Source organism: Engraulis encrasicolus, chromosome 8 (assembly GCF_034702125.1).
Source record: "Engraulis encrasicolus isolate BLACKSEA-1 chromosome 8, IST_EnEncr_1.0, whole genome shotgun sequence".
Classification (NCBI taxonomy): domain Eukaryota; kingdom Metazoa; phylum Chordata; class Actinopteri; order Clupeiformes; family Engraulidae; genus Engraulis; species Engraulis encrasicolus.
In genome coordinates this window covers 19,356,861-19,379,667 of record NC_085864.1, presented here as the reverse complement: position 1 = coordinate 19,379,667, position 22,807 = coordinate 19,356,861, and the positions used below count along the sequence as shown (strand labels likewise).

At 46.3% G+C, this 22,807-nt stretch overlaps 1 protein-coding gene across 4 annotated transcripts in view; it reads right to left on the bottom strand.

Annotated features, from left to right (window-relative positions):
- septin4b (septin 4b) overlaps window positions 1-22,807 on the bottom strand; it is a 53,134-nt gene that overhangs the window by 25,981 nt on the left and 4,346 nt on the right. Inside the window, exon 1 of one of the 4 annotated variants that reach the window (XM_063205112.1) lies at window positions 6,517-8,201. The exons of the other annotated variants lie outside the window; for them this stretch is intronic. Within the exon in view, the coding sequence (XP_063061182.1) occupies window positions 6,517-6,573 (57 nt within the window). The 5' untranslated portion in view covers window positions 6,574-8,201. Of the gene's footprint in view, window positions 1-6,516; window positions 8,202-22,807 lie in introns of those variants that run through there. 4 annotated transcript variants of the gene reach the window in all.

Here is a 22,807-nt window from a genome sequence, read left to right as displayed (position 1 = left end):
TGACACTGACACTGACACTGACACTGACACTGACACTGACACTGACACTGACACTGACACTGACACAGACACAGACACAGACACAGACACAGACACAGACACAGACACACGCACACGCACACAGTAATGTGACCGGAATAAACCAGTCCCTCAGCTTTTAACCTCAAATCTTCGCTTAGGTTATCTTCTAATATGATTTCAGCTGAACCTTTGATGTGCTATATATGGCTACTTTGACATTACCCATCCTGCCAGCATTGACTTTGAGCTCAGATGAGATTAGACATGTGCCCTGGACATGTCTGACTTTCTCACAGGCATGGAGACAAAAATACATGACTTTGATCTGGTTCAAACCAATACAAGGCAGGCGCATCACAATACAAGGCAGACACAATACTTCCGACAGACACACCATGAAAGCCTGGTGACCAGTCCTGTCATAATTATGAAACCCTGGAACACTGAATGAGTATAATAATAAAAAAAATATTGATATAGTGACCCTCAAGTAAGGATGATGATGCTGTTTCTCCTCCTAATCACGATCTGTGGAAATAGAAACAACCTCAGCCAAAAAGAATTGGCACTTCCACAAACTAAAAACAACTAAAGCATCATCATCATCATCATCGTCATCATCCTACTCCTCCTCTTCATCACAACCAGTGGAGAAACCTCCTAAGCCAGAAAGTATTGGCACTTGCACAAAGACAACATAACGAAAGCATAATCATCGTCACCATTACCATCACCATCACTATCAGTACCATCATCATCATCCTATCCTCCTTTTCCTCTTCATCACAACCAGTGGAAACAGAAACATCCAAATCCAGAAAGTACAGTAGGCAATAGCACAAAGTAAGTGCTAAACACAACTTAGTTGCCTTTAATTTCCAGTTTAAGTTCAGCATCTGGTAGTGCCTAGTTTTCAAGTGCAGTGTTACTTGCATCTTGGACATGCATGGGTGGTCTCGACTCAGTCTCCCCTCCAACAGGGGGGAAAAGACGGCTTATAAAATGTAATGCTTGCAATGTGTTGAGTGACAGAGTGTAGAGTGGGTATGTTTTTACAGTGCCCGTCCGTCACTCTGGGGTTGACTGTGTACAAACACTCACTGCTGATGACTGATCATGAAGGGCCTGGCCTGAGGCAGCAGTAGGGCAACTCACTCTCTGCCCATACTTGGTGGTAGCAGATCAGTGAGGCCAGAGCAAAATACTACTTCTTTTTACAACTGTCTCATCATTGAGTCAGAAATAAATAGTATATACAATCGTTTTGACAATGATGTGATTCTGGCGAAACACCATTAGGATATAAAGAAGAGCTATAATGCTTCAACACAGTAAGACACGGCCCCTGTTATAAATTAGCCTTTACCAGAATGGCAATGACCAAGTCATAATGTATTACTAAAGGCCCTGTATACGGTCATTATTGGTGTAGTACTATGGTTGTAAAGTATTTTTCTATTTACAGCATGTCACCAGTGGAACAGAGTGCGTGAAGGGGCTACAGTCTGGAGTTGAACTTAGATTTGATTCATCTTGGACTTGACTGCGCGGGCACTACTTCATTTGAGTATAAAATCCATTTAAAAGTGAAGTTCATTGTTTGGGAGTGTAATGACAGAAGGGAATAAGATTCTGAAATGTGTTTTCATATCAACTAATGGACGTAAACACTCCAGAAGAGAGCAGGAGTTTGGTGACATGCGTGGGTGCTTGATCATTTTGGAGGCACCATTAAACACTGCACATAAACCTGCTTCATTTTAAAATCGGACCGCATATGCGAAATAATTCTAAATATGTTTCTCCTAAATTCCTGCTCAGCAGAAAAAAAGAGAAATACGAATTGAACTTGATGCCCAAGCATCCGGTCTGCGGACTCTATAGTCATCTTCCAGAAGTTCAGAATTTCACGTACCTTTTATGAACGTTTATGTTATTGTGCAAACAAAAACTGGAGAACAGAACGTCTTTGGCACCTTTGCTTGGCTGAGGCAGGGCCGCTGACAGCGCTGGCAGGGCCCAAGACAAAGTCACCCGACAGCCCCGACCCAATATATTCAATGTGTTATAAGAGCCCAATTCTGGGGCCCTGCTCTCCATGGGCCTCGGACAACTGGCCGCTTTGTGCCCTCCTGTCAGCTTTCCTGGGCTGAGGCAGAATAACACATACAGTACACGTGAAATAAAAGACAAGGTCTAGATTGTAAAAGGCTATATTTTCCACCCCGATGTGGCTAGACACCACATCTGGCATGCTCCAGAGCACAAATAAACAAAGCCCTGGCTGATGGGGACCCTGACATCAGCTGCACAGTACAGACACTGTCATTTTGTCATTTCAAATGGATGGCCTGCCAAGCCTATCCCTATTCTCTCTGGGATGAAATACGAGACTTTTTCTGTTTGTTTACAGATGCTTTTGTTTTACAAACAGGGACACGTCACACGTCCCAGTGGCACACACAGACTTTGAGACATGTCTCTGTCACAGAATGTGACAATGGTAAATCAATGGCTACAATGCTTTTAATTGTTCGACTGACTTTTGGATTCTAATCCTCAAATTGCTTCTGCCGAGAAAACACAGCAGACAGCCAACGTGACCACATTCTGTGACAGCTCCTCATTAACATTTGTCAATCAACAAAGATAGCTTCTGTGACATATTCAGAGCGGTCAGTGGGTGCAGTGCACTTGAACAAAACCTCCTCACTGCATTGTACTCACTTTGCCATTTAATCATCAGTTAATATTTTCCCTAAGATAAAATTGTGTCTTTGCTATTTTGATATTCTCTCACACATTAGGTCAAGCTATATCACTGACACACTCCTGGTATGCGGAGTACTCCAGCACACTTGACCGTGACAGTTAGGCCTACCTGTTCACATCTAGCTTTGATCACAGTACAAAGTCACTACCCAATACAATCTAAGGCTGGCGGTATGCTTGCTGTAGGATACACATTCATGTTCACATCATGTTTGTTCATGAACGCGTTAACTTGCGCAATTCATGCAAATTTTACGCGCGTTAGATACTGCAACCAAACAAGGGCGTTAGGAGCAATATCTTCAAACTCGCTGGGGGCGATCGCGAAAAAAGATCATACTTCCTCCTTGCACTTTGACAAAGGAGCGTGCAAATATAGAAGTAGCAGTATCGTCTCCTTGCCCAGGAGTCCTTATTTTGTTTTGTTTACAGTCTGTTTTCCCAATTTCCTTATCGCAATGCTGTTCTCTCTGCCCCCTGGACGACACCGCCAGTATTTTGCGTATTGGTCTACTGCTTTTAAAGCAAGCATAATTTGTGCGTAATTTGCGGCTCGCAGCAAGCGTGCCGAGGGCTAAGAACCGAACCAAAGGCAGGTATCACCTTTCTCCATTTGAATATTTTAGATATCTGAAGTGAACAACACTGTACTGTGTGTGCATGGTTGTTTCAGCTCTGTTTTGAGAAATCATGGGGATACAACAGCCCACCAACTAGACACTCTGGAGAGGATGCTGCCTGAAGGGTGTGTGTGTGTGTGTGTGTGTGTGTGTGTGTGTGTGTGTGTGTGTGTGTGAGTGTGAGTGTGTGTGTGTGAGTGTGTCCTACAGACATACAGAGACAGAAAGACAGAACAACGTGACAGACAGGCAATGAGTCAGAGAGAGAGAAAGAGTGAGACTAAGCTTTACGTTTTGGATCGTGTGTGTGTGTGTGTGTGTGTGTGTGTGTGTGTGCGTGCGTGCGTGCGTGCGTGCGTGCGTGCGTGCGTGCGTGCGTGCGTGCGTGCGTGCGTGCGTGCATGTGAGTGTGTGCGCATCTTTGCATGCGTACGTGTATGCTCCTCTGCATGCGTGTGTATTGGTGTGCCAGTGTTAGCGGTAGTGGTGGTGGTGGAGGGCCCTGAATGCCCCGGTTGTTTGAGCGAGCACAGCGGAGCTCTTTGTGAGAGTGGGCCCGGAGCGCGGGGATGTGTCAGGGAGGCTGATGGGTGCAGTGAATGGGGAGCCAGGCTCGCTACAGAGGCAGAGCCTCCACGGCTCACAAGCTCACAGCTCAGTCTCAGGTGCAGCCATGCACTCATTTGTGGCCCTAAATTATTCATGTGTTTGTTGTCAACTGTGGCTTCGCTTTCTGCTGCTTGAGGCCACTGCTATGGCTGTTACTGTTATACTGTTCCTAATTGCTCACCATGCCAGTGTTCAACTTATGTTCTGCCGTTCTGCCTGCTTTTGTAGTACACACTCGAACTCATGAGAACTGACTCACACATACACTTCAACGGCTGAAGAAATACAGACAAATAGACTACAAAACTAAATCAACACGTGATTAATGCAACAAAAAAAACAAAACAAATAATGTTTTAACAGGCGTCATTGGAGACCCAAATCCAACAGGAAAAAACGATGGAAACCCAGGCAGGGGCCAAATGATCCCACACACACACACAAGAACACATATCAGGCAGTCACATGTTGTCAATGAAAGTAGATTAATGGCCTGTTAGGAACAGCAGAAACGGCCTGAGATCTACCAGACATTGCAAGTGATTAGTGCTGCAGTCAGTGCAATAGTGCACAGTCAGCTGCTGAGGACAGGAGGAGTGGGGAGACCAAAGACCATCCTTTAACAAGCTCTCCCAAAATAGAGAGTCAATACCGACCCGCTAAAAACAACAGCACAGACAATCGATGGAGGAACAGTGATCCATTGTGTGGTACGGCACTGCTGAGCAAATTGGGAGACGTTAGGCATGGCAGGGGTGTATAAACACTGCTGAGGATCTTCTCCAAACACCTTCAGTACCACTGGGCCTCAACCAGTAAAGAGAAGCCCAATGTACTTGTGTCGTTGTGAACCCCTCAGCAACTTATTTGGTTGCAGTGCCATCTTCCTATATCAACCCGCTAAGTTGCTAACTTCGTCAGCAGTGATGCTGTTGAGAAATGCACTCCTGTCCAGATAAGACAACTATTTCACTGGGCCTAGCTAACAAATTGACTCTTCTGGAGGAGGGCAGACATGTTGGGATCTTCTCAAAACACCTCCGTGGTGGTGTTTCCTGAGGCCCTACCAGTAAAAGAATCTACAAAAATACCTTGAGTGAAAGAATCTTGAAAAAAAAAAAACAATAACACCCGTACAGACACTATATCACTGGGCTGGCACTGGCTAACAAATGGACTTGGTCAGCTATGTGGCAGACATAATCACAAACACACTCCCGTCATGGGAAAGCGTAAAAAGGTCAGAGGTCGTTGAGCGGCACTGACCATGAAGGACAGCGGGGCACCCCCTCATGGCACGGATGAAGAATTGATCCGTCATACTCGTCTCTTGAGAGTAGAGGCAGCTCTTTGGCATGCTGGTGGGACTTGGTACATAGTAGTGATCTTGCATGTCGTGCATGGCTTTTGTTTTGATTCAGTCAATTAGCTAAAGCTGCTGCTCTGTGAGCAGAGGCGCATGTTGCCACCAGGCAAGGCAGGCAGCTGCTTGGGGCCCCCAAGCCCCTAGATAGTGGATAACAGCCCACACCTTACCACAGCAGTGGCGATTTTGGTTGAAATGTTCATTATTTTGCATTTTCGCTTTGGGCCCCATCTGACCCTAGAATCGCCTCTGCTCTGTGTGGCAGGATGAAACACAAAGCAGACCACTGTAGACAAATAGCAGCGGATACCATGCAGCGCAAGCATCTGACCAAAGTCCTCTGAGACCGAGAGTCCGAAATACACACACACACACACACGTGCACACAAGTGCACACACACACACACACAGAAATGCGCGCACGCACACACACACACACACGCGCACACACACACACACACACACACACACACAAGTGCGCGCACACACACACACACACACACAAGTGCGCATGTACACACACACACAAGTGCGCGCGCGCACACACACACACACACACACACACACACACACACACACACGTGCGCGCACACACACACACACACACACACGTGCGCGCACACACACACACACACACACGTGCGCGCACACACACACACACACACACACGTGCGCGCACACACACACACACACACACACACGTGTGCGCGCGCACACACACACACACACACACACACGTGCACGTACACACACACACACACACACACACACGCACACGCACACAAGTGCGCGCACACACACACACACACACACACACACACACACACACACACACACACACACACACACACACACACATCCACATCCACATCCACATCCACACCCACACCCATCACAGCCAAAGTCAGCATCTTCGTCAGGGTATTGAGGAAGATGGTGGAGTATCAATGCTCACATCTCTTCAAAATTCCTAAATTCAAACAAGCATAACCCACTGTATAGAAGTTATAAAACACACGGAATAGTGTTCAGACAGTCACCGTTGAAACTCTACGCGCTACACATCTGCTACACACACTCTGGAAGAGAGCCAGCAGGTTTGTTGACACTGAATAGAGCCTGACATACCTCAGAGTCACTGGCTACTTCCGAGGGTGCGGACGAGGGCTCCACTACGTTCTCCATCTGGACCGCAAAGCAGTGAGCCAGCAGCAGCGAGCCAGAATTCTCAAGCCCAGGACGTCCAGTCACAAGTCCAGCAAGCCTAGTGGCAAGCCCTAGCTAGCACACAGCCAAATGCAGGGGCCACCACGCGCAAGAGGCAGGGAAACAGGGCAGCAGGAGGAGAAGGGAGGAGGGTCACAGAGTGTGACTACACACACTCACACTGCCACTTCCTCAGTGCTCGTTTGGCCACACACACACACACACACACACACACACACACACGGCAGGCTATGTACGCACACACACACACACACACTAGTGGAGACAGATGATACACAAACACACACGTGGCTGAGAGAATTTGCATAGCCGGCCACACCCCCCTCCTCCTCCTCCTCCTCCTCCTCTCATCTGAGTGACACGTTCGCAAGGCAGCTGCTGCCTCTTGTGTGCGTCGCTCTCTCTCCACTTCTCTCCTTTCCTCCTCTCTTCTCTTCTTTCCCCTCCTCCTTCTCCTCTCTCCTTTCCTCTCATCCACTCTACATACAGTGATCTCCTTTTAATTTCTCTACTCTTCTCTTCTCTTCGCTACTTGCCTCTCTCGGCTCATTGAATTACTGAGGCTGCACTGTTGGAGGATGGTGTCTTGACGAGTTGGGCTGCTTTGTCGATATCCACTACCAATAGCGTGTTCACATCGCCCAAACCTAAATCCTAAATCTAACTAATCTCTCTAAGGGTCAGCTGGGTCATTTCAAGTGAAATCAGACGCTTTGGGACCCGGCCGACACATATTTCAATCATACTTGGTGTGCCTGTTAAGCAAGGTAGAACCCCAGAACTGCATTTGTGTGAATCTGACACCAATATTTAGGGAGAAACAGACTAGGAAAGGTTTACATATGAGGGTAGGACACTATACATTCAGCATTGATTATATAAGTAAGTGTTAGTCACAAAAATGTGTCTGTAGTGTTATTTGAAAGCTCTTTTCTGGCTACAAATTACACAACAGCATGGAAAACAACAACCCTCAGAATATGAATTATGATAAATTGAAAAATTAAAAAATTGAATATAAAAAAACACGTTGTAATGGCTTAGTATTGCAGCTCGAAGGCCGGGTAGCCCATATCGACAAGACACTGGCTAGAAGCAACATCTGCCTGGCCGTCTTTAACAAGGTCTTGTGTCCTCATTTTGTAAAGCCACATCTGTGACATGAAGAAGCACACGAACGCACGCAGGCACGCACACGCACACACACACGCACACACACACACACACACACACACACACCTAATCCAATCTAGTGTGGCAGAAGTACAGAGCAGTTAAAAAAGATCTTGAGGTCAATTCTTTCATTTTTGACTACATCTGTTTGTACAAAAGGTCCTGGTTTTGGCAACTTGTGGCCAAAACTACTTCTCCAGCAGGCATATGCTGGACTGAAGTGACCAAAAGGTTCATACATGACTCCCGTGTGCACAAATTACACACGTAAATTTAAAATAATTGCTTCGCCACAAGGCATTTGCATGGCTTTCGCATTATGCCAGGGAGCTGTGTGCCACATAATCTCTGCACCATGTGACTGGTAATGCCTGGTCGAAGAAAAACAGGCAAAATCACCCCACTCTCAACAGACACACACACACACCCTGAAACACACACACACACACAAACACACACACACACACACACACACACACACACACACACACACACACACACACACACACACACACACACACACACACACACACACACACACACACACACACACACACACACAAACATACACACACACACACACACACACGAAACACAAGTCTCAGATGTCGGCACCAGGCCTCAAGTGGCACCATCACAGACCAGCCAGTCACTCTGCCAGCCAGCCAGCCAGTGTGTCACACACATCTGTGAGTCCCTGGGCACAAAGATACTCACAGAACCAAATGGATCTGTATCCATGTATGTCCCTGTGTGCGAGTCTGTGTCTATGCATCTGTCTCTCTGTATGTCTCTCCATCGCATCTCTACGCTGCCTCAGTGTCTCTCTACTACATATTTTGCTTACTTATTTACTCTGTCCGTGTCTCTCTTTTCCTATTTCAGACTATATCTAAGCTTAGCATTTCAACTCAAACATGAGCTGAGCGTGCACGCGCACGCACACATGCGCGTGCCCACTCACACGCACACACACAATGCAGGATTTGATCTACATTTAACTGCTGTGTATGTGTGTGTGCGTGCACGCGTATGTGTGTATGCGTATGCGTGTGCGGTGCGTGCGCGCGTGTGTGTATGGTGGTTTGGCTGGTCCTCCAGTCGATATGTAGGTTAAGAAGCCCTATTCATCCCCTTCTTCTGTGGGCTAATCTGAGCGCTTTAGCCCATAGAGAAGAGAAGAAGAGCAGTGGTGGGAGGCAGACACTCTTTATCTTCTTGACACAGAGGGGCTTTGCAAGGGCAAGGAGGAGCCCTGGCGGCGGCTGCCATTGAAGCCATGCCCAGGTCTCTGTGGATTGAGATTGGGATCACACACAAACACACACACACAATCTTCGAGATTGTGAGATGGCCATTTGTAGTGACAGTCAGAGAAGGCACAATGGGACAGCGGAAGAAGAATGTCTGCGTTTCCTTGTCACAGATTAAAATAAGTCAGAGAGAACAAATGCGATCACTGGTGCATTTTAAGTTTGAAGTACATTTGTATTCCCGAGTCACAATCTTGGAGCTTGTCAGATGGGCATTGGTCCTGACAGTTAGTGAAGGTACTGTACAATGGAACAGACAGTGGAAGAAAGAATCTCTGCCTCTCTCAGTTCAGATTAAAAGCAAGGGAGAACGGAGAGAGCAAACGCCATCACTGGTGCATTTCAAGTTTGAAGTACATTTGTGGTCCGATGTATGATGAAATCCAAGGCACTCTTCGTCTTCATTAAAAAGCTTTTAATTAAATGTAGCTAGTTCATATTTGAACATCAAAATTTGCCAACATGTTTCGGCCAAACATTGGTCTTCATCAGGGCTTTAAAAGGTTACATTTGTGGTCCTCTTGAGTCCTCTTGAGATTGAGAGAGGTGACCATTACCGTGACAGCTCCAGAAGGCAGTAGCCTACTACAGGCAAGTTGTCCACGTCTCCTCAATTTAAAAAGGGGGTCTTAAAGAACACATGCCGTTATTAGTTTAGTCTGAAGAGGATTTGTGCTCCTGTATCACAAAAGTAAGCTCGACATAAAACTGTTTCCAGAGGGTATCCAGACACAGAGCATTATGAACAACACAGGCCTCGCATAAAGCATGTAGCCCTCTTTAAGTAGGGCTCCAATTCAGTGTGCATTCGCTGTCCTCTATGTGCTACGTACATCAATATATTTCCTTTATAAATCCCCTGCATTCACCTCATCATGTCTGCTAAAAATCTCCCCCCTGAGCTCCGCAAGAGATCCCAGAAGTATGTCAACCCTCGAACGCAATATTCCTGCCTGCCTCCCTCCCTCCTTCCTTTCCTCTGTCCCTCCCTGTCTGTCTCTCTGCATTCCACTAAAGCCCCCCGTGCTTCAAAGAACTCCATCTCATCCTGGGATGCACCACCATACCAGAGATTCTTTAAGTATGCCAATGTAATAGGTTGCTATGGGCCCCTAACATGACCAGGTTCCGGTCTGCCTAAAGGGGCGTGTCATAATACTCCTAGCATTGAATAGAACGGTCCTTAGGTCTGCCTAAAGGGGGATTTCCCCCCCCTCCCCCTTGCAATAATAGAACCCGGAAACAATGGGCCAATGGAACCTCTCTCTCTCTACTCTCTCTGACCATACGTACCGCCCCTCACAGCAAGACGGACCAGACACTGTCATGAAGAGGACCAGACTGAAGAGGGTGGGGGGGGGGGGGAAGAAAGGAAGGAAGGAAGAGGAGTCTGGAGGGTGGGGGCAGGGGGCAGGGGGGGCTGGGTGGGGATAGTAATAAGTAAGGACTTCCTCGGATCATATTCCCAAACATAATTAAAATGCCTGTTCTATCAGTGTTTACATTGTAAGGTTACTGGGCACGGGGCCAAGGCGGGCTGCTGTTGCAAGCTTTGGAGTGGCTTACAGGATGACAGAGGAGGAGAGAGAGAGAGAGAGAGGAGCAGTTGAGCAGGGAAGAGAGAGAGCGCGCGAGAGAGAGAGCGAGAGAGAGAACGAGAGAGAGAGAGAGAGAGGTAAGGGGAGAGAGAGAGAGAGAGAGAGAGAGCGAGAGAGAGAGAGAGAGAGAGCGCGCGAGAGAGAGAGAGAGAGAGAGAGAGAGAGAGAGAGAGAGAGAGAGAGAGAGAGAGAGAGAGAGATGAGATGAGACCGTCCTATCCAGTCCTCATCAGCTCCCACTGATAGCGCATCCCTGTGCTAAGAGGGTATTGCACTACTGGACTTAGCGTTCAGGGAAACATAAACAATTCATGACATTTACCCAGCACCCAGTGGCGCATAACATTTCATACAAGGCAGGGCCACCTGCAGTAGGCATACTGCAAAAGTGTACAAGTACACTACATACATTAAGTTTTACAGAGCTGGGTGATGCACTGGTGAGAATTAGAAGTGATGTTGCTTCCTTTGGGGCATTGAATTGATCATTCAATGTGCTAATGTTTGCACATGTCAGATTGCATCTTAACAAGCAGCATAACAGCCTTTATGAGGGCTTATCACAGTATCACATTTGCATTTTTACAGAGCAAGGTTAGCAAATATTTGGCTATGGGGGCAGATGTCATGGCCAGAGTTTAAGAAAGTCTTCTCAGAGTCTCACGTTAACCATCAGAGATCTGCTTTTACTCCAGCATGCAACTTGAAGCCTCCATTACGGCCAAACAACCAACGAACCGACAAGACTCAGCTGAAATATGAATCGTCCAGTTGTTCCTGATTGTGTCATGGACCGGTCACACTGCAGGAATAACAAATACAACATTCAGTGTCATCCATCCACAGTGTATGTCCGTATCTCTTCTCCACTAGAAGTCTTGACCTTCTTTTTCTTTGCACTTCCAGAGGCAGAAGAGATGTTTATACTACATGTATGAGCTACACCCACACACTGGGAGCAGCCTCACCACACTGCACAGCAGCGCCAAACCCAACCCAACCCTACTATAACCCACACACGCGCGCGAACACGAACACGCACACGCGCACACGCACACGCACACACACTTTGACTGTCTCTCGCTCTCCCCACACACAGAAAAACACAGGAACCTGCTGCTTTGAAGCCCCCTTTTCTTTTTTACGAGCCCCAGTCCACCAGTGAGTCTGGCTCTGGCTCCAGATGTGTGCTGGGCTAGGTCGTCTGCATTAAGAAAGCCAAGCCAGGCCTGGTCTGGTCTGGTCTGCCTACAGCAGGAGCCCTGCACTTCACTTCACACCAGCCCCCTCGCTAAGGCTTACATTGTTTGGTTAGCGGTGGCTCCCCTGTGTGTGTTTGTTCTGGAGACCAGGCCTTTTCGTATTGTTGGCAGGAGCCTCCTCTCCTCGTGAAAATCCACCCCCGTCCCACCAGCCTCCAACACAGCCACATCAATGCCCCAACTCTAAACACAGCATCTCACCCCATACCACACCTACACACGCACTGGCACACGCACACGAACGCACACACACTTTACTTCACTTCCTCACTCCCACCTCATCTTCATTCTATTCTTCCAACCCCATTATCTGTTACACAACCCCTCTTTTCACCTCCAATCATCTGTTCTGGGCTCTTCTTCCCAGTCCAATCTCTTCATCCATCCCACACACACAATCTTTTTCACTTCCACCCACCTCCCACCTCTCCATCTACTCTTCCCACCTCCCATCCCACCGGAGGTGCCCTTGAGCAAGGCACCTATACCAACAATGCTCCAGGGACTGCAACCAATACCCTGTGCTTAAAAAAATAACTGGATAAAAAGCATTGGCTGAGTGTAATGTAATGAAATGTATTTTGCCTGTCTGATTCCCTCAGTCTGAGCTTGGGTGGAATGAACACACCCAGTAGCCTGTTGGGTGGAATGAACACACCCAGTAGCCTGTTGGGTGGAATGAACACACCCGGTAGCCCGTTGATTTACTCATCAAAGTGCTCCGTCCTGTGTGCTGTGCTCAGGGTTGCCAGATGATGATTTCCAGCCCCCAAAAATGCTCAAAACCCGCCTGGAAGAAGCACAAAATGCTACCCAATTTGAACTAATTTCTATTGATTTCTTTTTAAAGATATTTTTTTGGTCTTTTTGACTTTATTTATGACAGTGCAGTGAAGATGGTGACAGGAAGCGAGTGGGGAGAGAGAGACGGGGAAGGGCCGGCAAAGGACCCGGGCCGGGAATCGAACCCCGGTCGCCCGCATGGCAGACTAGTGCCCTACCGTTAGGCCACGGTAGGACCAAATTTCTATTGATTTCTATGGCGATAAATTGACCCGCCGACGACCATCCTAAGCAGCCCTATTGGGGCGGGAAACTGCCCGATCAGGCAACACTGGATTTGCTGCGCTGTACCGTGCCACCGGCTCTGCCAGGCCACTGGGGAGACGCTGGCACAACAAGAGCAGAGCGCCATCTGCTGCTCCTGACAAGGGTAGGCATGCCACACACTCACATGGTGGTCGCCGAATATACTACTATCTGACCAGCGGGCTAGCAGCTCACTTACAGGGCTCAATACACACACACATGTACAATATGCATGCACGAAAGCCACAGCAGATGCATGGACACACACACGCATACACACACATACACACGCACACATGCACGGACAGGCACGCACGCACACACGCAGCAGAAGAAGGATGTGTATTAATTGAATAGGGCACAGACAGCAAACAAATCAGCTGTCGGGAGATGCTATCTCGGTCTCCCTCTTTCTGCTGCAGGATCATAATGAAGCGGTAGCATCCAGCATCCCAGAGCCACGCTGAGAACAAACTGTGCAGGCAGGGCCCGGCACTGATATAAATAACGAGAGAGAGAGAGAGAGAGAGAGAGAGAGAGAGAGAGAGAGAGAGAGAGAGATCAGATCTAGTACTCACTGGGAGGAAATTAGGACAGTGCCATACTGCAGCCTACCGAATGCACTGCCTTAAACAAGGACAGCCAGCACCTCCAGGGGTAGGGGGCAGCCGTAGCCTAATGGGTTAAGGAGATGGGCTTTGGATCAGAGGGTTGCTGGTTCGAATCCTACCCTTCCACTCCATGGCTGAAGTGCCCTTGAGCAAGGCACCTAACCCCACACTGGTCCAGGGACTGCAACCAAAACCCTGTACTAATAACAACTGTAAGTCGCTTGGGATAAAAAAGTGTCAGCCTAATGTAATAAGGGTTAGGGTTGCATCACAGTGGCATGAGTATGTACTCTTTTCATGCCGTGCATCAGTGTGGGCATTGACTGGTGCCTGCTACGAGGAGTCATCACACTAGGATTAGTAGTATGCTTTTCTAAGACTATGGAGATGCCAGAGTTGGGTGCAGTATACATATACTTCAATACATACAGTAAGTCAGCTTTTTGAAGCATTGAAGCAAGACTACACACCACAAGGCACAACGCCAAACCTAACCCAACCCTAGCTTACCAGACCCACACACACATGAGGACACTCACTGAATATCTCCATATGCATGCTCTCTCACATACTCACAAACACAACACACAAACACTTGCTCACACGTGCATAGTGCACACACACTCTCTCAGACATGCATGCACGCTTAAGGAACCATTTGACACCATGACAACCAGAAGCTCGAAGAACGTTCTATTCCTAACATTTTTTTCTACCACAATTGCCAATACGTGCTCGCTCTCCATCATGCAACCATCCAAAGATTTAATACATTATAGGCCTTCACTCAATGAAAAGAACGATTCAATAGAGTTGGAAAATGGAAGACTGAACAAGTTACCAGGTGAAGTCATGGAGGCTACAGTAGTAATACATTTTCACATGAGTAAGCATTATGACTGATTGGCTCTTTCCAGCATCGAAAAATAAACACATGGCATACCTCGCATGCCTTCTGCCCTGATAACCGAGCAGACCTTACAATGTTCATTCTTTTCCCCTGCCTGTGCGAAGTGGTAGAACAACAACAGACGCAGAGTCGCAGTCTTTTTGCTCCTTGTCACAGGAGACGGATTGTTTTGGTTTCTGCCTCTCAAAGCCATTGTCAGCCATTTTCCCACATACCCCGCAGCATATTTGCACTTCTCTGCAGAGGCCCTCGCGTGGACCGCCTCTGGTTATGTACACTTCCCAGACTTCCGGCCCCATTCAATTAAGACGCTTTATCTGACCTGGTTTAATGTTCCTGTTGAAACGCAAAAAAAGAAAGAGAGCCTAGAATTCGTTGTTTTAATCCTCCTTTCCACTTTTCTTCTCTTTCTGCGCTTGCCGGGTGGTGGTGGAAAGTGGAAACACCTCCAGCGAACAATAGTGTGCGTGGGCACAGATAGCTGCTCTATATACTGAGGCTTTCTCTGCGGTGGAGTTGGGAAAGGCCAGAGGGGATCGCTGGGAAGATAACGCCTCCCACCACCAGTTCCATCAAAGTCTGCATGGGGAGAAGAGAAGTGCTGACTGGAGAACCAGAGGCACTTTCATTATGCATTAGCCACTACAACTTATAGGCAGTAATGCTGTGGTTGCTGTTGAAGAGGGTCTATACTATAGTGCCTTAGCTGGTGCTTATAGAATAAAATGGTATTAAACAGACCTGCAGCTGGTGGGACACCGATAATGCTTTACACTTAAGGTCTTGTTCATTACTTATTTCACACTTGAGTATGGTAGCATGCAGACAAGTCACAAGTTAAAAATGCAGGCTGGAAAGGGAAGGTTTATGCACACAACGTGAACCAGTCAGCGAAGGATTGAGAACTTCTACATGGGTTCTAAATTTTAGTTTTCTCCTGGCTGCGCAACACTAGCTGCGCGCAACTCAACCTCTGATTGTTGGAAACCCTTGTCGGTCAAATATTAGCTCACATGGTTGGCTGCCAGTGTCTTGCGCCTCCATCGTGTTTATAAACACGGTGAACCCATGTATGGAGCCAATGTATTTGAGAGATTTGAAAACAAGAGAAAAACCAACACTCATAGGAGCCGATTTTGGGTTATTTTGAATCAGGGCTTTGAACCGTTATTTTTTTCCAAACGTTCCGTTCCGAACAGAAACGGAATTATAACGTTTCCGGTTATGTGTTCCACCAATAAATTGACGTTCCCGAACCGGTTAGAACAGAAAAATACTGTTCCCGGAACGGTTAATTTCGTTCCTGTCAGCTGATTACTCCCATAGGCCTAACTGACGTTAATTAACCAAGAAAGACGGAAGTGCAAATGGGTCAGCCTACATTCCAAACTGTTTATTCAAGCAGATGAAAAGAATATCCTCCAGAATTTTGTCATTTAGGGACGACCTAAGCGGAGAATAAACCTCAATGATGAAAATGCACGCTCCACGCTGACTTGGGTCACGGGGAATGCTATGATGGACATTGTGAGTTTGTGCATATTTAAAGCGCCATGGATGCCCAATAACGTCGAACATTCTTGGTGCGCTTTACACGCGCTTCTCTGCAATGTCTTACAATGATGCTATGGAAACTTTGCCCTTTTGTATGACAGTGGTTTCTCTTATTTAAGATGTGGAGTGGAGACTTTGTAGTCCACACCTCTCTCTCCATTCAGTCAGACAATGTCTGATGTCACACAGGACGTGAGCCTCAGCCGTCATGGTAACGTGCGCAGGAAAATAATTACTTTTTTTGTTTGTTTGAGGAACGGTATTAACCGGTATTAACCGGTTACCATTATTTTTAAATAAGTGTTCCTGTTCCAGAACATAAAAAATAATAACGTTTCCGGTTTCGTTTCTGTTCCCTGTAAAATACAAAAAGTTCCCGGTTTTCGTTTTCGTTCCTTGAACCGGTTCAAAGCCCTGTTTTGAATACATCCACTGAGGGTTGAAATTGCCCTACAAAGACCTCCACCAAATCGCACTTGTTCACAACTTTTTTGGTTCATTTAAAAAACACAAAGTACTTGTATAACAAAATAGCTATGAATTCTGTGTTTTATTCTAATTTTCAAAAAAAGACCTTACAGTCATTTTCAGTAAGCAAAACATCCACCCGGTTAACATAACATTATGCTTAGCAAGTACAAAGTCGAGCAAAAAGAAAAGAAAAGAATTGTTTCATTTGAACTGCATTCAAAATCCAACAATTACTTCCAGAGGTTTCCCTCAAACATCTTGAACTTTTCTTTGCCCAAAGCATTTAGTAAATTCACTCAAAGCAACAAAATGTCACAGCAGTTCCCTATACTGCTGACATTAAAGTTGCTGCTCAACCACAAAGGTTCACAATAGCGGACATAAATCAAAGATTTCTCTGTCTATTGGTTCTCAATGAACCCCTCACAGGGTGGGAAGCTGGATAATTATTTTCTGAACAATCAAAGCACTGTACTCTAATCCATGGACGGAAGTCAGCTTTAGCGGTGAGAGGGGGAAAAAAAATCTTAAGTGCTAAGGCATTTGGATAAAGCCCTCTCAGGGACAGACCTCAATCAACACGAAAACAACTTTGGGTTGTAGACAAAACGGCAGAAACGACATCTGTTGCAGTTACGCATCAGCTACCTTGTGGAGCATGAACCAGTGGTTTCCATTTTGTGAAATTTGTGAAACGTTTTAAGGTGCCATATCTGAGGTGGTCTGCATCCTTCACTGCAAAAGCCACACACATACGCACACACACACACACACATACGCACACACACACATACGCACACGTGCACGCACGCACACTCACACACTCACACACAAACACACACCTACAATGCTGGCCTTCACCCAGCAGGATGTTATTATCTTATGTTAGGACCGTGACCTGCATGGCCGCTAGGAGACCAGCATGATAAGGAGAAGATACGCTAGGCTAGCAAGTGATGTAATCGTCTGGGCTTGTCTTCCAGCAGGCTAGACTTTCCCTACACTGCCTGGATTACATCAAATGGGTTCCCTTCCACCCTTCCTTACTATTGCTGGCAGCAACAGTTCTGCAGCTCAGATTTTAATCTCTGCAAAGAAAAAAGTGTGTTCTCTGCTTATTATTATTAAATATAACATGGCTTTCAACAGTCACAGTCATGGTCAAGTCTAGATGAAGTAGCAAGCAAGCACCAAATACCTTTTCACCCTTTTTAGTCGCAATTAGACTTTTCTTGTTACCAGAATGGCAATGACCATGTTTGAACTGGGCTGAATTATCTTGTGATGTATTACTAAAAACTCTTTGCAGTGTCATTATAGGCCTACTGTAGGAAAGTAGGACTATTTTTTTCAGTGGAAAGTGAAGCGGTCTACTAAAATCAAACAGGTGTGCCCTCTGCAACGATATTCTGCATAAATCATGACTGAAGCATTTTTTTGCATTAGTAAGCATATATGACAGCATATTATGAAAGTCAATATATAGAGGTGGGCAGGGTAGCTGACAGGGGAAGGCAAATGGGTATGTTGTACCGGGCCCAGGGTGAGGAAGGGAAAGGTCCCCCTTGCATTGTATGCATTCGGTGGGGGCGCTTTCCGATGATTTTGTCCCGGGCCCAGTCAAGGCCACCAACGGCCCTAGAGGTGGGTCACAAAGTCACGTCTTCTGTTTTCACTTCTGTTCAGTGTTGCTCGTCTTCATCCTGAAAGCTGCTTTGGCTTTGGCCCATTATCCTATTATGTCATTAGAGGGAGAGTCTGCACGCTACTTTGTTTCTGTCTGCCATGCCAAAGGCACAATGAGGGACTACGCTTAGACATCCATCAGGTCACTCATGTCACACCTACCGGAATGGCCCCCAACATAAGCTAAATAACACACACACGCACACACACACACGCACGTGCACACACACGCACGCACGCAAGTGTGGCAAAACACCAACAGTGATTTGATTTGCTCTCAAATTGGATCAAAGTGAAAAAGTTAATTCAGGCCTCTGGCGTAACTCATAAACTGTCAAGCAGTGTTGGAAGTAAATGGGCTCTGAAAGAAAGAAAGAAAGAAAGAAAGAAAGAAAGAAAGAAAGAAAGAAAGAAGGAAAGAAAGAAAGAAAGAAAGAAAGAAAGAAAGAAAGAAAGAAAGAAAGAAAGAAAGAAAGAAAGAAGGAAAGAAAGAAAGAAGGAAAGAAAGACAGGCGTGTCTTACGAGACATCATGTAATTTTGGAACAATGGTGTCAAGTCAAGTCTAAATTTTGAATGGTTTTGATCTCCAGTAGGATTCAGGTTCAGTAAGCTGTCATCACATGTTTGGCTCATGGTTTTTATGAGCGATGAGACTCAAAGAAGAACCACAGCTTTTATTTATGCATACACATCTCTATTTACTATATGTACTGTATATATCACATTTCATTCTTCGCACAGTATCCAGACACAATGCCACATTAAGATTCTGAGCCACGCCTCATGCCCAGCCCAGACGACACCACACCACCCGCTTGCCTGCCCTGCCAGCTCGCAGATGATACCCCCCCACACAAAATACACTCATTTCCATTTTTACAACAGACAGAGACAGAGAGAGAGAGAGAGAGAGAGAGAGAGAGAGAGAGAGAGAGAGAGAGAGAGAGAGAGAGAGAGAAGAAGAAGAAGAAAAAGAAGAAGAAGAAGAAGAAGAAGAAGAAGAAGAAGAAGAAGAGAAGAAGAAGAAGAAGAAGAAGAAGAAGAAGAAGAAGAAGAAGAAGAAGAAGAAGAAGAAGAAGAAGAAGAAGAAGAAGAAGAAGAAGAAGAAGAAGAAGAAGGGAGGAGGGAAGGGGGCGAAAGGGAGGACAAGAGGGGGCTGGGAGTTACGAAAATACCACAGCCAGCACACTCGGAGGAAAGAATAAAAACACTAATATTAGAAAGGAATCTGTGGGATAATGCCCCTTAAGGGTCTTAATCCTTCGCACTCCCCAAAAGGTTGAGGCAGACCAGGCCTCTGGTGGAAAGAGTCATTCATGAAAAGAAGAGTGAGGCGCGGATATATTCCCCAAAAGTGTGAGAGCAGAGCACGCAAAGAGCAGACCTCCTTCAAGAGTCCGTCTAGACTTACTCGACCAAAAAAAAAAAAAGATAAAAAGGAAACGAGCCAATAATCAAGAGAGATATGAGGGCCATTTCCTTTGGCAGGAAGACCCAGAGAAGTTTAATATCTCCCTGAGACAGCCTGGGATGTGATTTAACGACTTCAGACCCGAGGACACAAGAGTCACTCTCCTACTCTCCAACTGACCCTGCCTCTTCTTCTTCTTCTTCTCTACAATCTGACCAGCGGTTCCCTACTAACTGTTGTTAGTCAAGCTGGCAGTGGAAGAGGGTGGTGGGTTAAGCCCAATTTATGCTCACAAGCCAAATTGTCTGCAAAGTGTCTGTATCAGAGACATGTGACTGGGACTATTATCTTTGTGACTAGGACTATAATCTTTGGAGAGGCTAAGCTGCACAGATTCTTATGAAATACACTATGAAACTCCACAAAAATGAAATGTTTATTGGACTAGATACATGTACTGTATTTCGTTGAGGTTGTATAAATTATATTCATAACACAAACCACAATACAATTTCTATTTTTTTCAGGGGACCTAGTCAAGGTGGCTATCTTAACTACCCAACTAAGTACTAAGGAAAAACCCTGCTGACTCTACCAATAGCTGAGAACCCAGACTGTTCCTGCAACAAAGCCACACAATGGACCACACCACAAATGGCCTAACATGCTCACACACACACCCAGAGTCACCTCCGCAATGACCGAAACGACCCAATTTCACACCCAATACTTTCTTACATAATCAAATCCTCACACTCAGCTCCCTAGGCCACTGCACTGTGTATTTTCTGTGACACAATATAACTTGCACACCAAGCGAAAAGGCCTTAGAACGCATGCATATGTATAGGCCTGCCGAGAGTGTGTGTGGGAGAGCCAGCTTCTCGACATAGCACGCTACATAACTCTGTGGGTGGAAATGACTGTAGGAGTAGAAAATCATTGGAGATCTCCAGAGATTGGACTGATTTAGCCCAGTGGGACGCTAATGTATTCCAGCGCTACAAAGTCTATTTGTGTTCTACTGTAGTACTGAAGTTGAAGACGAACTTCAAGGGTGAACGGCAATGATCATGTTTATAAAAACAAAGGATGATAATCAATGCTCATTTGATTTTTGTTGATGTCAATTTCAAAATGACACATTCCATTTCACAGTGCATGGATAAGGTTTAGGTCTTCGATCTTAATACTCTGCAAATATACCACAGTGTACAAATTAGAGAAGCTTGTGTTTATATTTCCATTTCAGTGTCTTCGGCAAAAAATCTATTAACCAGCAGATGATGATCAACACTTATTTCCACAAGGCTAGAACAAACACAAGCTAGATTATTTCACACCACATGAAAATGTCTCATTTCAGTATCAATATTTAACCACTACTGTTGTACATCACACTCAACAAGAACTTGTGTGAATTACAGTATTGGGCCGAGTGGGGGCTCATAATCATAATAACCATAATAAAGAATAACATTGAAAGCAGTTGATCATTAATAATGCTTGTTGCGGCTGATGCTTTGCCCAATGCATTCATACAGATAAGAGGACACATATCCCCCCTGAGTGCCAACTGAAAATGTCAGACATACACCCACTCAACAAGATCCCTGGCGTCTATATTTCAGTTTTGGTGTGGACCGACACAGACACCGACAAAGCTATTTGGACCTCTGGGCTACGCATAAAGGGTCATGTCACATATCGTGGTATGCCCCAACAGGAGGGGAAATATACAGGGCTATCAGTGTGTCTATTCAGTTTCGGTGTGGACAGACACGACACCCAAGCTCGCTCCATGCTTGGAGAACCTCTGCGCTACAACATTAGGGCCATGTCATGTTGTGGCATCCCCCATAGCAGGTGAAACATGCGGGGTGATCAGGTCTGGAAGGTCCCTTGACTGGGATGTTTGGCTGGGGACTCCCTCCAGAAACAACTTCTAGTCTTCACCAAAATGTCACGGATGATGTATATTTATCCCCCCGTGTTCGGTTCAGCTGTCAGTTACCGCGTCTCAGCCCTGGCCTCTCTGGTTTCCCTTCATCCCCGTCTGATGGCCCTCTGGGGGCTGGGGGAGGTGGTGGGGGAGATCAGCTCTCCTGAGCACATTTAAAACATTAGAGCTGGGATGGCTTTTAATGTGCCTGGGTGGGTGGGGTGTGCTTGTGTGTGTGCGTGTGCGTGTGCGTGTGCGTGTGCGTGTGCGTGTGCGTGTGCGTGTGTGTGTGTGTGTGTGCGTGCGTGTGTGTGTGCATACTCGCATGCACACATGCCTATGCATAATGTGAGTAGATCCAATTGTGTTGTGCGTGTGTGTATGTGTGTGTGTGTGTGTGTGTGTATGTGTGTGTGTGTGTGTGTGTATTTGTGTGTGAATTTGTGTGAGCGTCAGCATGAGTCACTATATGTGGACATATGAATTTGCGTGCCTGTGCACACATAAATATGCTTGGGAGTGTCTGTGTGTGAGTGGTTTGTGTATATTTGAGTGTCAGTATGTGTGGGCTGGGTCATACAGTGCCTGTAGCACAGCTAACCCAAACTGACTGACTGGGTGATTGACAGCTAGGATGCCACGCAAAGTTCTTCCCCCCCTCACAGCTGACCTTGTAACTTGAACCTGCTGCCTTGACAATGGCCAAAAAAGCCCCCTCTTATACCTAGAAGGCTACTCCTGAATGTTTCACGACCGGACTGGAGCCTCGCCCGAGACATGAGCACACACACTCACACACACAAACTCACACAAGTACACACACACACACACACACACACACACACACACACACACACACAAGTACACACACACACACAAGTAGACACACACACACACACAAGTAGACACACACTCACACACACACACACACACACACACACACACACACACACACACACACACACACACACACACACACACACACACACACACACACACACTAGACGCATGCAAACGCACACACGCCAACACATTCAAACACATGCATGCACAGACACACAAACGCACACGGACATGACTGTGAACAGCCCAGGGCAAGGTTTGGCTTTGCATGCGTACTCCTGGGGCAGGGGAGCCATTAGACTTAAGACGGCCACTTCCACCCTGTCT